The sequence below is a fragment of the Rhamphochromis sp. 'chilingali' genome (genome assembly GCF_963969265.1).
Source record: "Rhamphochromis sp. 'chilingali' genome assembly, chromosome: 18".
NCBI classification, from domain to species: domain Eukaryota; kingdom Metazoa; phylum Chordata; class Actinopteri; order Cichliformes; family Cichlidae; genus Rhamphochromis; species Rhamphochromis sp. 'chilingali'.
This window is the reverse complement of record NC_137945.1, coordinates 9741414-9756428: the sequence shown is the minus strand read 5'-3', so window position 1 is coordinate 9756428 and position 15015 is coordinate 9741414. Positions and strand designations below refer to the sequence as shown.

The 15015-nt window shown below is 37.6% G+C and overlaps 1 protein-coding gene across 1 annotated transcript in view; it reads left to right on the top strand.

Annotated features, from left to right (window-relative positions):
- cnksr2a (connector enhancer of kinase suppressor of Ras 2a) overlaps positions 1–15015 on the top strand; it is an 86155-nt gene that overhangs the window by 31737 nt on the left and 39403 nt on the right. The window contains exons 4-5 of the mRNA XM_080865960.1: positions 11640–11727; positions 12135–12176. Of these exons, the coding sequence (XP_080722086.1) occupies positions 11640–11727; positions 12135–12176 (130 nt within the window). The remainder of the gene's footprint in view (positions 1–11639; positions 11728–12134; positions 12177–15015) is intronic.

Sequence of the window (15015 nt, the reverse complement as noted above, 5' to 3'; positions counted from 1 at the left end):
AGAAGGCTTTGCAGTGATATTTTGATGAGATGACATACTGTATTGACTTAAGTTAAGAAAGTCAATAAGCCTTCAGTGGTCAGTCACTAGATATTTTGGGTTTGCTCAGCTTTTGTTCTACATTATTTGATCAAATTACTTTGAAACAAATGTCAAAATAACAACATTAAATATGGAATTTTTTTTTACAGTGTAGGCAGAATTGGGTGCTCTGACTGGGGTCTCAGAAGATTTCTGCAGATGCATTTGTATTAAAACATAATAAAACACTGATTAAAATACAAGAGAACGCAATGATTCAAAATAGCTGGGAACAAAGTGATTTACAGAGTGATGAAAACTTGGAAAAATACATGAAATGTAATATAATTAAATCACATATGATTAAAAAAGTACCTCTGGGGTCTGTAGGTAGGGTTAATATAAATAAATGAACAAAACAATAATAGCAATTTATGAGTGTTCATAAATTATTTAAACATTTTTTATGTCAGTTTCACATTACAGTGGACCAGTTATGCATATAACCCTCAGTCTAGAAAGGTATACTGGGAATGACTTTCCCACCATTACTTCTGTGTCTCAAAAGACCGAATATCACGTGAGTTAATTTAAATTTTATTTTGTAATTTAACTCACAAATTTAAACTTAAATATTAACTCATCCATGACATGCAATGTGAAATATTTGCACTGTTTGTACGATGCTGTATGAAAGGAATCTCGTATCTCAGACTATTCAAATATTTCTCATCATGTTTGAGTGAATATAAATACTGTGTATCTAGGTCTGGGCAATAAAACAATAAAGATCATTATTGTGAAACAGCTTTTACTTGACAGAAATATAAGATGGGTTAAATGTAAAGTCGAAAGAACTTGTCCATCCATGTTTTGACCGATGAAAAGTAAGGTCATTGATAATGAGAGTAGCACCAAACCAGTCATGTGGTGGAAACAGAGTTATAACCATGTCAGATTATGTTGACATAGAGCGTAGGAGGAGCAGCCTGCAGCAGCACATGTGCTAATGTTTGCTCTATTGAAGCCGTACACACAAGTACGTTAGGAATGAATGACTGACAAAATTGTCAAGGTCTGCAGGAAGAGCAGACTGAGTCCGATGTGGAGGACCCAAATGCAGATGTCTGGAGACAGAATAATCTTAACAAAAGGCGAGTGGTTCTTTGGCTGATAATCCACAAACAAAAGACTAAGCATTAAATACAAAAATGAAGTGAAAACTTTAAATTACATTAACTAAACTTGGAAAAATACAACGAGATACAAGGAAGTGGGAAACACTGGGAACGTGCTGACAAAGGACAAAGGGAGACTGACACAACAGGAGGGTGATTGAGACAGCTGGGAAACACAGCTGGACCAAATTAGACATAATGAGACAGGGGAAGCAAAAGTGAACATAAAGCATGTGGGATAAGGGACTATCAAAATAAAACAGGAAGCACAAACATATTGAGACTAAGACACACAAGATTGACACGGAAAAAAGGTAAACAAACATGGGGACATGGCAGACTTAACATGGAGCATACTAACATAAAAAAATACAGAGATGTGACTAAGGACAGTAGGGCAACACTAAGGGAACTATTAAACCTATCTAAACTAAACTAGGTATTCATAATACATTGGAAAAACAATATGGGAATGAGAATAACTAATGAGCAAATATATAAATAGAATCTAGGAACATAAAAAAAATTCTCAAAGCCTAAAACAATGAAGATGTAACAAAATTCCAAACTAAACACAAAAACACCAGGTCCAAGACCCAGAACCACGACAACAAAAAATGTTCATGAAAACCTGCTGTCAAACAAGAAATACCAAGTGACACAGCCCAAGGCTCAAAAGATGAGGACATTGTTTGAAAAGAAGGATCAGAGCCTCTTTAAAGGCCTTCAAAGAAGCAAAGTAGCACACACTGCAAATGGTGTTGCAAACATGTTACCACAAAGACGGGTAGCAGCGTGGCTCATTTTTACCATCTTAAGCAGTGCCATATGCACAGTGCAACACTTTACAGTCCAAGGCAGTTTGTCCAGCACCATCCCTTGTGACAAAAAGTGAAGAGACACTGATAACACAAATGCAACGGTACTTTGTTGTAAAAGACACGATGCCAGTAAGCACAATCGAACATGTCGAATTTTAGCAGCTGATTAAAGTAATTGACCCCAGTTGCAAAACTCCATGACCATAAAAGGTCATTGCCGAAAAGGCTGGCTGTTCACAGAGTGCCTATCAAAGCATGGTAATGGAAAGTTGACCGGAAGAGAAAAGCGTGGTAAGAAACAAATGTGTAATCAATAGGGATAGCTACACCCTCAAGAGGACTGTCGAGAAAAGTGGATTCAAGAACTTTAGTCAGAGCATCAAGAGTTACCACGAGCACACGTCTTCAGGAAAAAAAAGCTACAGCTTTCACATTCTTAATTTCAAGCCAGTCTTGAACCAGAGAAAATAGTAGAAGCATCGTGGCATATGGAGAAAAAGAACTGGAGTGCTGCTTAGTGGTCCAAAGTCCTTTTTTAAAAATGAAAATAAGCTTTGCTTCTCATTGGGAAATCAATGTCCTAGGGTTGGATGGAAGAGTCAAGAAACTCAGAATCCGAATTTTTTTAAGCAAAGTGTGATCTTTCAGATGTCTCCGATCTGGTGTCCCATGTCATGTGCTGGTCTTGGTGGTGGTTGGTCCAAAGTCAATGCAGCCATTTGCTTTCAACCTTAATGAAGATGCTGATTTTATTTTCTAGCATGACTTAGCACCCTACCACATTGCCAAATCTACTACAGAATGGTTTTCTGACCATGTTATCACTGTGCATGATTTGCTAGCCAAGTCATCTGTCTTGGACCTCACACAGAATCCATGGGTACTGTCAGGAGGAAGATGTGAAAGACTCCACTCAAATTAGCTTAAAGGCCACTTTCGAAGCAACATGGACTTTGAGCACACCTGTCAAAAGCTGACCCACTACATGCCAAACTAAACTGATACAGAAATTCATGAAAACCTAACCAAGTGCTGAGTGTGTAAATGATCATGCTTTTCATTTCAGTATTAAAAATCCTTTTTTATCCCTCAGTCATAAGGTTGATTGAGGTATTGTTGTCATCCTGCTGGGTAGGCAGGCAAGCAATATGGAAACCCAAGTTTGTGAATGAGATAACTGAAGAAGAACGTCACCTAGGAGTTTTTAATTGATACCATAGGTCTATCTACTAAACATCTCGGGCCAGTTTGAATCTCAGTAACCTTGACCTCAAGGTTAGAGGTCAGAGGTCAAGTTTTCAGAAAATCTTCTGCATGCAATAACAAGAACAAGGCAATGTGGGAATTTGAAATTCATACCTATGGTATACCTATGGTATGGTATGAAGGATGAGGGGATACCATTGGCTGCCAGCAGTATTTTTAATAATATTTTTTTAATAATTTCGCATACTGGAGTTCAGATTTTCATGTGCTGTGAACCATGAGCATCCAAATTAAAAGTGATTATATTATAATATACTGAGATCTACTTGTGTAATCATAATCTGAAAGACAAAGAAGTGCATTTCAGTTTCTGTAATATGTGATGTAACCTTAACTGAAAACTTAACTTGGTGTCCATTTGTCCTTATTTTGGGACCTTATGTACAAATCCAAAAAATCAGTTAATCTAAAAGAAATGTTTAGGAAAAAACTAAAATAGTGACTGTAGTAACAAATCCTCTCTCACTTCTCTGTTTTGTACAAGGAAAGCACCAATCTGCAAAACACAAGCTCCCTCCTGCAGATGTTGGTTGTTGACATCGTTTTTGTGAAATATGTTTTTTTTTTTTTTTTTTGTAAAGGGATAATCTCAGACGTTTTTCGCTCTCACCATGCTTCTCTCCTCACTCTCTTCTGTTGTCTGTCACTTCATTTATTCATGACTCGACACGATCTTCTGCGCACAGCACACACATAAGCTACACAACTAAAGGTCTTTGACATCGGTTCTTGAAATGCCAGGCACCCACACCTGTCCTCAAGCCAGCTAGGCCACAAAACAAACATTAATGCATAGAGCCTCAGACTCATAGAAACGCCCACGGCCTCGTAAAAACACACACTCGCAGACAAACACCCACCTCGGCACGCACTGACACGCACTTATGCAAGTGCACACGCGGTCGCCCACGCAAAGTGATGCAATTGAAAATGGCAAAGCGACATTGAGATAGGGGTAGACTCAGCAGAGCTTTCTGTTCTTCAGTTGTGAGATACTGTGCAACAACTCATTTTTTAAAGATGTTTTTATCATGCAGATTATACAACAAAAGACAAAAGAACATTTTCCAGGTTTGTGAGGAAACACAAGTGATTTGAAATTGATGACACCAATATGATCCCACTAAAGCTTTATTTTGATGAAATAACATCTTATAAAATTGATCTTTACAGTCAGGAGAGAAGAAATGTGTGAGCAGAACAAGATTATTTTGTTACTGAAGTCAGACCTTTTTGGTTACTGAAAGTAATGAATTCATTAGGGGATCCTAACAATGTGGAAAAGGTGAGCACATCAGGCTAAAAGCTGCCCTGAATTTGTAACGGCAGGATGGTTTCATCTTATAAGGTACGCAACAGAAGCAAATTGGTTTAAAATGTGTTAAAAATGAACTTTCATCTCCTTCTGATTGCTGCTTATTAGACCTCTCGGGGACGGAGGAAAAGTGCAGCAGCGGTTCAGCGCTCAGATTGCAAATGTGCAGCAGCTTCTCCCAAAATGACTTAAAAAGACATTTTGCAACCTTTTCATGTATAAAATAACAGCGTGGGTAGAGTACACACAATCTTTTTGCTGCCCCTGAAGACTCCATATATGTTTACTTTCCCCTTCCAGGCATAATTTTTACCTGACTTGATCGATTTTGGTTTCTTTTAAATGAACATTTGAAAGCTCCTCCCTATGAATTAATAACGTGGCCCGGGAAACTGCATTTTAAATGCGAAATATTTTCCGATAGATTTGAAAAAAACAAGCAAAAACAAAAAAACCCGCATCAGTTCGAGTGTTTCAAATGTATTTATTTATTTTTTTTTTTTTTTACCAGTTTCGTGAATAAGGAGACTTAGAGGTATGGGGTGTGTTGCTGGGTTGGAGCTGTTAAATACATGCCAAATAATCTATATGCAGGTCATGTTTATAGTGCAATCAAAAAATCCTATACATTTATTATGATATAGGAGAGAATTTCAAATCACACGGATTGTCAGGCAAGGTCTGTCTTGTTACAAGGAGCACATTTATTTCTGTGATTTCTTAGCAGATTTATGGCTCTTGAGTTCTGGAGGACAAACATGATGATGACGTTGCATGATGTAGCATGCAGCAAAAAAAAATACAGTCATTAGCTTTGTAGATGGACAAGCAGAGGCATTTTAAGACAAATCACACTGCTCACCTCTGTGGTACGCAGTCATTGTGTCACACACAACAATAGCAGTATGGCAGAGAGGGATCCTCAGTTTAGGATTTAATATAGACTATATATCTGAAAGGCCAGAAATTGCCTTTTATTTGAGTTATTAGTGTCACCTATAGGAGCGCCTTGCTACTGATGGGGTCTGTGACCTTACAACAAGCTCACAGTCAATTAATCACAAAGGGTAGAAGTGATTAACTTAAAAAATACTCACTTGCAAAAATCCCAGAAGCACTACATCCCATTACATAGGCTAATGCCTCTGTCACACAGGCCTAGAAATGGTCAGTGACCTCTGCAAATCCACACGTCACTAAGGAAACAATATGTAATATCCAACCGGTTGGTGATCCTTGGCTGAACTGTGTCTCAAAGAGGATGCTGCACCAAAAACCTCCTCATCTGCATTGTGCTTCTCACACTTTCACTGCGTCACAGTTTTTGGTACAGCACCAGAAACCTCTTTGCATTATCTCTTTGCAGTCATTTTCACATTTCAACATATTTGACACAGCAACCAATTAGGGAATACACATTCGGCGAAACTAGTGGTTAACGTACACTACAGTGAAATATGGATGGCAACCTCACTGTGACTAGGCAAATCTGGTGGTTGCATTGAATTTCTCTGCAATAGTTGCAGTGATCAGCTGGTTGCCCAGTTCTTTCAGTCAGATTGACAGGGCTTCAATAGTTATTTCCATATGATTTCTAGACTAATTGCAAACACACTGCAAACAATCTCAGTCAGCTGAGTCGGTGAGCGCATCTCATCTGTGATGCGTCTCTGTGGAATAGGGGACTTGTTTCAGCTGGTTGGTTGCCATCTGACTGTATTTTGGTTATAGTTCTATGTAAAAACAGATCCATAAACAGTGTCATTGTAGAGGAATTTTTGAATATTTGTTAAAACCTATGACGTTCTGGCTAGACTCTGGAACCTAAGTAATAAATGTGAATTTCTGTGGATGTAGATGGAAACAGACTGCATGTAACTGCCAATTCGAACACATTTAGTTTCAGTTTACACTCAGTTTCCTCCCTTCACCCTCAACCAGCTTTGGCAGATCTACGCACCTCTCTGAGCCTGTGTATGTTGGAGGTTTCTTCCTGTTAAAAGGGAGTTTTTCCTTCCCACTGTTGCCAAGCGATTGCTCATAGGGGTTTTCTGATTTTTGGGGTTCTCTGTATTATTGTAGGGTCTTTATGTTGCAATATAAATCGTCTTAAGGTGACTATTGTTGTTATTTGGTGCTATTAATAAAATTGAAGTGAATTGAAAATTGAATTAAACTAATTCCATCTAATTGCTGTCTTATCATGAACACCAAATTCACTTTAAGGGGGCCAACTATTATGAATGGCTGGCTTCTGTCTTCTAAATCATAATTTCAAAGGCAACAAGATGGCAGTTTCAATCTGTTGGTTAATTCTGGTTGTGTCACAGTCTCCTACCAGAGTATTCCCTAGTGTGGTTTAGCATAAGGAAACAAAACCACTCAAAGATGGCCTGCATACTAAATAAAATCATCCTTCAAAAAAACAGACAGGTGCAATCAAACATTGAAGGTTAAGTGACAAATTCAAATTCATAGAGGAAAATAAGGGAAACGTCTTTCTGAAATGAAATGAAGACAGAAAAGAAAGTTACTCTTGTAGAAATATAAATGATAAGAGTATAAAATGCTTTGGGTGATATAAACAGGAGGAATGCTAGATTCAGTCTGTCAAGCTATGAGCTATAGAGATGTCCATTTTAGTTTACCCTATATTTACTTCACTTTTGAAAGTTTGCCAAATTAGCTTCTAGCAGTTCTAGTTTGCAGTGAATCCAGATCCAGAAAACTATAACTGGATTATTTTCAAAACTGATGATTCTCAGGCGCATCCTGGAGTCAAAAGCATCATCCTTTTTTGTGTGTTTTTTTGATTACTTACATTTATTTGCAGCTAGCTCTGAGGTCAGCATCCTTAGAAAGATCTATTTAAACTGAGTTTAAAAATGTCTATCTTTTGAGATATGACGGAGTTAGACTTTAAGAATAGTAAGTTTGGAAGGTTGGACTACAAATAAAGGCTGCACATTTTTATCTTTATCTGTACTACACCTTAGTACCAAGTGTTTACAATGTAGCTATTAATGTATAGACAGTTGTAACTGGATTTTCAAACATGAAAGAAAACTTAAAAACATTGGAATTCCTCAGAAGGACGAGGGATGTCTTCATGCAAAGATTTATGGATGTAATGCAAACATATTTGGGCCATGTGGCTTTGCCTCATTTATCTTTTTTTGTTTGCTTTTTGGACCTTTGGGGTTTTAATAAACTCAAGGTACCCTACACTGTAGTATCATCATAGACTCTAGTTGGGGTAAAAACTGTTGTTTGAGGACTGGGGCCTGGTGGTTAGCAAACAGTCTGCATAGCCTTAGGTCCTGCATATATATATAGCACTCAGCCTCAATACTGATGACCCAAATCACACACACCACAGATAAATCATACACTAGAGGCTGTGGCCGAATTTTAATCTGGGTCTTTAGAACAATGAAGGAAGTGTGCATCTTTCCATTCACTTCATTACGTTGTATGTGCAACCCATATGTCATCAATGTGCACTAACATTTATAGTACTGTACGCTCCTTGGATTCGTCTCTCTCTGTGTGTGTGTGTATGTGTATGTATGTGTGTGTATGTGTGTGTGTGTGCCGTCATTAGCACCCCATTAGCCGCAGCATGTACCTTATCATTAACACCTTCTCCATACCTGAATAGTCCATTATGCTTCAGTGTGACAAGAGGTCCATTTATAAACATTGTGTTGGCACAAAAAGGGGCTTTAGAAGCTCGTCTCTCACAGGAAAAAAAATAGTTTTTTATAAAAACAAACTTGATAGCAGAGTGTGCACACTTTAGTGGAAACTATGACCGAGCATACAGACATGTGGGAGACATTGGGAATTGACAATGCCAGTGGCAAAGTAGCTTAATGAATCCAAAGTGGCCTAATAGCTCCTCTCGCACAATTTATTTCTTTCAGACCGAAACCAGATTAAAAAAAGAAAGAACATCCATGTCTAAATTGTGCTTTTTTTGTTTGTTTATTTCTAAAACCTGAGCTGAAATGAGAAATAGTCAGTATAAGGTGTGTAAATTGGTGCACTCAGAACAAGATGGCCTATTTACCTGGTTCACTAACGCACTTTCTGTCTTTTGTCCACTGCTGCTGTGTCCTCTTTCTTTAGAGAAAGTGCATTACTGTTCAATCCCCTGAAACCTACCTGCAGTGGTTTGGATTGCATACTCGCAGCAGAGACATATTCATATTCAAATAACAAACTCTTTGTTTTTTTACTGTTCTTAAACTTTTCTTTTATTATTGGGTATGTTTCGGTTAATGGCTGTAGTTAAGTATGAGGTTTGAGCATAGATTGCATCCAAATGACAGAGCTTCTGCAAAGTGAAACCAATGCAGGAGTGCCTTCATTCTGCATTGTTCTTTAACAGAGGGTGACTCCTCTGGTTGCAACTCATTTATTCTGTAAATTAGGGTTTCATGTAGAGTGAAATAGATGAGAAAGTAGGGCATGTTTTACTATGAAACTGCAACATCCCTCAGTTTTGGTCAGATATGCCACTTGATCGTCATGTCTAGTTTCAAACACCAAGATGGCAACTAATTTGTTATGTCCATCTAAAAAGCCAAGAGTATGTGCAGGCCAGTGGACAGTGGAGGAGTCTTCAGCTCTGCTTCAACAATCCACCCCCACATGTTCTGCCATGTCACCTATCCAGCGTTCAGTCCAGACATCCATTTATGGTTTTCCAAACCAGTGTTTGTAAGTCCTCTAAGGAAGCTAACCACAAATTAACTCTTTATGGCTCCAGTTTTCAACTTCTTAAAACCTCTGCACCACCAAAATTGATCTTTATAAATATAAATTAAACAAGTCTAGACTCCCAAAGCTCCTCTATATCATCATCGTTATAACAGCTTAACAGTGCATAACCCTTTCCTTCTGACAGTAGTAGTGAATTACATACAAGATAACAAGATAGTAGTTGCATAAACAATTTGGCTTTTTAAATATAGATTTGATGATTTTTATTTTTTTTAATGCTATAAAGTGATGGAGCATTGATATTTGTCGTGCTGCAGAAAGTCAGTAATTGCCAATTGCCAATTGGTAATGGGTTAATTGAGCCAAAAAAACAGACATTCTGTTTTGAGCTTCATAAATATGATACTTTGCCACTTTTCTCTGCTGCTTGTCCTGGCAAAACGATTTGGTTTTAGATCTGGTGGATTTAATTACCAGCAAGCCTTCAAGCTGTACCACTATCTAACAAGCCAGGACACATACAAGCCTACTGGCTGCCAACAAGAAGAAAGGACTGGTGCTGATTTTGATTTGTTCAGTAACGAAGAGATGGAGACTGAGGCAGGGAAATGAGGACTGGCTTATTAAGATTTGAAAACCACTCCGAGACAGATGGCAACATGTGGTCAGTGTATCTTACCATTTCTGATATTCAACAAACAAAACAATCAATTCACCTTTGAAGAATAATCAATAAAGTGGAAAAGTTGTGAGTACAGTTGTGAGCCTGTACCAAAGATGAAGCCACCACATCACAACAAAACTCTTCTTTTTGTTCTTCTTTTTCCTTATTTGCTCCAAACAAACACAACAAAAAGGAAAAACAACATACTCTCCTTACAAATTTGTAAGGTAATAACTACTTTCATTGTCGTAAAGTTAACAGGTATGTACAGAGTGGGGGCACGGGGTGGCACCAGCCCCAGGGTACTTTTTCTCCCACTACATTTTAGATGTAAACATTGTACTTTGTATTCCAATTTACTTTGAAGCTTTTTTTTTTTTTTTTTAAAAAACATTTTTAATTAGATCTTGTGTATATAAATAAATACAAGATTAACATGAGGTTGACTGCATAAAAATTAGCACATTTTTGTGGGTCTCCTGCAATACTTGTGTTCCACTCTACTATATTGATTCCATTATAGTCCACTGTTAGGTGATGTCCTAATTTATCAAGATATTCAAGTTTTAAGGCAAGGCATTATAATTATATGTAGTTTTCATGAAATGAAAATGATAAACATATAAATTAGTAAAAGTACATAAAATAGGTCATTTTAGCCCATTGGTAGGTGGTTGCTATGAGATAAAGATAAAGAACCTTCAGGGACATAAAATCTACCTGTGTGCCAGTTTTGGTTGTTCAGCTTCTGATTGTATGGCAAATGTATTGATACCAAGTAATCAATTGTGTTTAAAAAAATATAATGTATGCGATTCTACCATTCTTAAAAAGGGTCATTTGATTACTTTTAATTTTACATATTAAACATAACACTACATATATTTTGATCTTAAAAACTGTTGTTAGTTTCCCACTTTGCAAAATATTTTTTCCAATGTAAAACAATTTCCTGTCTCTTGTCTTGCCAGTTTCATGTAACAGCATGTGCATTAGAGCATAGGGTTGCACATGAGCCTGAATAGTGCCCAGTGTTTTTTTGTTTTGTTTGTTTGTTTGTTTTGCTTTTACACCTTTTTTTTATCCATTGCATTTATTCATAGTAATAAATCATAATAATACTGCAGTCGGCCAAAATCCAAAATAATTATTGTCCCCCCCCCCCCATTATAGATGACATTGTTAATTAATTAGTCAATTTAAAGACAAAAAGGCCAAATTATGAGGACTTTCGAGTCAATAAACTATATGACAACATCATTGTAGGCTCTTGTAATTATAGATTTTATTATTTACTGATGGTTAACAGACCAAACAACTTCCAGTTACATTTAAAAAAAATAATAATAATTGAGTGATTAGTCAATAATGAAAATAACTGCGATTAGCGGCAGCTCGAGCCTCACAGATTTTTGGTTGTGCTTTATGTTCACCGAGTGCACAGATTCATTTACCATTGTGTTTTAAAGCAACTCCATCTCTCTCACTAATTAAAGGGATTCTTACATGCGTGTCTGTGTTTGAGTCTAGTTTGTGGCGTGTCTCCCTCCCCTCCCCGTAACAATGCTCCTGTCCATCTCCTCTGCACATCATCTAATGCTGCAGGAACATTATAAGACATACTGCTGTGTTATCTTTCCCCCCAGGTCTCCCTTTGCTGCAGTGGCAGACTACTCAGTAACCCGGAATAATGTCATTCAGCTCTGCCTGGAGCTCACCACCATTGTACAGCAGGTGTGTGGAATTGTTTGTGTGTGTGTTTTGAAGGCTTATAGCTCTTATTCCCCGCCACTTGAAGTGTGCGGCAGAGGGTAGCTGCTGTGCCATATCCCCAAAGAGCGGTGTGTCTGTGTGGGTGTGATGCAGCAGCCTCAGCCTCTGCATCCTTGAGCGAGAGTCAATTCTTTGCTATTTATGTCCTTTACAGTCTGTCTTATGTATGACTGGTGTGTGTATATAAATAAAAGATAAGTGTGTCTGTTTGTGTGGGCGTGTTTTTATCTGTCAAGGGTAGGGGTACAGTAATGTGAGCCCTAGACTGTATACGTAGGTAGTGTAGCAGCATGTGCAGCATGAGATGGTGAGTGTTTGCAAGACAGGATGTACTGCTTGCGCTACATTAAATTTCTCTCGTCCCGTAGGACTGTACGGTGTTTGAGACGGAGAACAAAATCCTTCATGTGGTGAGTCCTGCTTCCTCAGCCAGCTGTCGCTTATTTGCTTTGTGTTGATGGGCAGCATCCTGTTTTTCTTTTTTTTTCTTTCCACATCCCCCTCATAACTGCTGATAAAACACACACACAAACACAGAAGCTTAAACTCCCTGCCAGAGACAATCAGCAACATCACTTTTTTTTCTTTTATGGAGCTATAGCCTGGACTCTCAGCTTAGCCAAGTGTAAAGACTTGAAACAGTAGGAAACTGCTAGTGAATCTCTGTAAAATGTTGAAACAGTAACCTCCTGTGTGACTGTCGGCCACAGGATACCTACATAACAAAGTTCCTTTTTCCATATTTAAGGCACTACTCTTAAAGTAGTGATTAAGGAGCTTTTAAAGTTAAAGCTCCTTTAGTCTTATGACAATGGTCATGTTTAACCTAAAAAACACTCCATTGCCGTAGAAAGCTTTATCTAGGTTTTGATTGCTAAAATTTCATTTAAACCTACTGTTTAAAAGAAAGTGCCCATTTGTAAACCTCTTTTTATACATCTACTGCTCAATAAAACCAAGAGCACACTTGAACAGCTTACATTTTTGGTGCGAGTTTGAATCTAGCCCTCAACTGGCTAATGTGGCTTCCAGAGACTGTTATATAGTTTTTTCATTGCATGTCATTTTCATTGCATGTCATTTTTTCCCATCAGGTTCACGTGTGTTGACTCCAGGAAACGCTCCTACACAAATACATTTTAAATGACTACTGCTATACTCTAAGAATTTAGGTAATGAAGCATAACTTGTGAACTAATCCAGGCAGACAACCGGCAAAACATAATTAAAAACACCTAAATATTTGCATTTTGGTTTGTATGTCCCTCCTCTCATTTCAAAAACTGTCTTTCCAATCTACTTCCTACTTTTTGGGTATATTTTACGGACATGAATTGGTGCACTGCTAAATCTGAGGATGGTTAGATTAGTGGTTCCCATTACTTTAGCTGAACACAGTTATATTACCAGAATTTCTCCTGCAGCGGCGGATGTAGAGGGAGGGGCACACATACACATATTTTGGTGAAGATATTTATTGACATTAATTCATATTCAGTCATTTTATCCAAAGTTTGACCATCACAGCTACGTGCATAACTTTTGTACCGACTCTCATTTAAAATTCTAAATTTGAGAGTAAAACCAAGCCTCAAACAGGTCCTGTATTTTTGCACAATGCTATGTTAAATAATCTTAACTAATAGTTCTTACAAGAATCTTAATATATTGTTTTCCCCAACATGTAAAATATGTAAAATGAAAAACTGAAGACTTGAAGTGACTAAAATAGTAACAAAAAAAATGTAATGGAAGAAAAAAATATCTCCTGTTTAATTTAAAGCAATTTAATGTTTTGTTATTTAAAGTTGATTCGTATGTTTCAGAAGTACAGCTTGTTGTATTTTTATGGGAAGAACAAGGCTTAGTTGAGCTTTAGTTCAGTCAAGCTGCCAGCTGCCTCCTGGCTTCAGCTTCATCCTTAATACTGCATTTACACGACACTGGCAGAATGAAAATAACACTGTTCTGACTCAAGTCCAACTGTAAATATACTGTGAGCTTTGGAGTCACATAATTAGAGAAATTTAAATGATCTACTCTTTCTGAATCTAATACTCTGAATGAGCTCAATTGATTGTTCTGATGTTGATACTGAATTTAACTACAGTATTAGAGATTTGCAGTCAGTTCTCATCATGATATGACTGAAATTCAGAAATTCCTTATCTTTTGAATTTAGATGTTAAGAATCTTCTTTTCAAACTCTAAACACATACACATATTAGGTACATTTATAACTGCTTATTCATGTAGTTATTATACAGCTATTATACACACACCACACCTACATGGATTGGGGCCAAATCATGGTTCAGTATCCTGCCCATGTAGTGGAGAAGTTCAGGATCAATCCACTGACCTTTTGATTGGCAAACAACCCATTCTACCACCTCAGCCAAAGCCAGCTGTATGCTCACTGAGTACAAATGAGAGTATGGGCAACAGATGTTGCCTGACCTGATGAGTCTTGATTATGCTGCAGCATTCGAATGTTAGGGTCATAATTTGGCATGAACATAATCAAAGTATGGATTAATTCTGTCTTGTATCAGTGGTTCAGACCGGTGATGGTAGTGTATCTTTGTGAGGACATTCAAGTCTCTGCAGATGTTTCCAGCACCTTGAAGAATCAGTGCCTGTGGGAATCATGTAATTCACCTACTGTTAAAGTTTTACTGCTTCATTACCAAATTACTTTCTTCTTTCTTTGCAGTTGCTGTTGGGTATACTTGTCCCACCTTGGGCTTTGGTTCTAAAATTTTGTTTGCCTTGCTCAGATGTTTAAAAAATACATTAATTACATTTGAAAATGTTAGCAGCATTTAGTATCTGCAAAGCAGCCCAATTACTGTAGATCAGCATGTCCCAAGATTGGATGGCAGCTAAAGTTTAATTGACCCTTTTCACAGCACACTTCTGATTTGTCAAACTCTGCTTCACTAATTGCTGGAACAGAGCCATTGTTAATGCTATTAGTTTCACCCGGGCTTTCCCTGTTATGACAAATTGACATTTCGGCTGTGAGGAAGACCGATGAGTCTGATTCATTTAGACATAGTCAAGAGTACTCTGCTGCCAGCATGGCTGCCCTCAGTTAGATTAATGCAGCAAAATGAAACACAAAGTATAAGATGGACACTCGTTTTTTTACAGATCAGATTCTTGGGGAGTGAAAATCCATAATATGATGCCTACCAAGAGTTCACCGTCTGTGGTTTCTTTTATAAATGTTCGTGAAAATGTTTG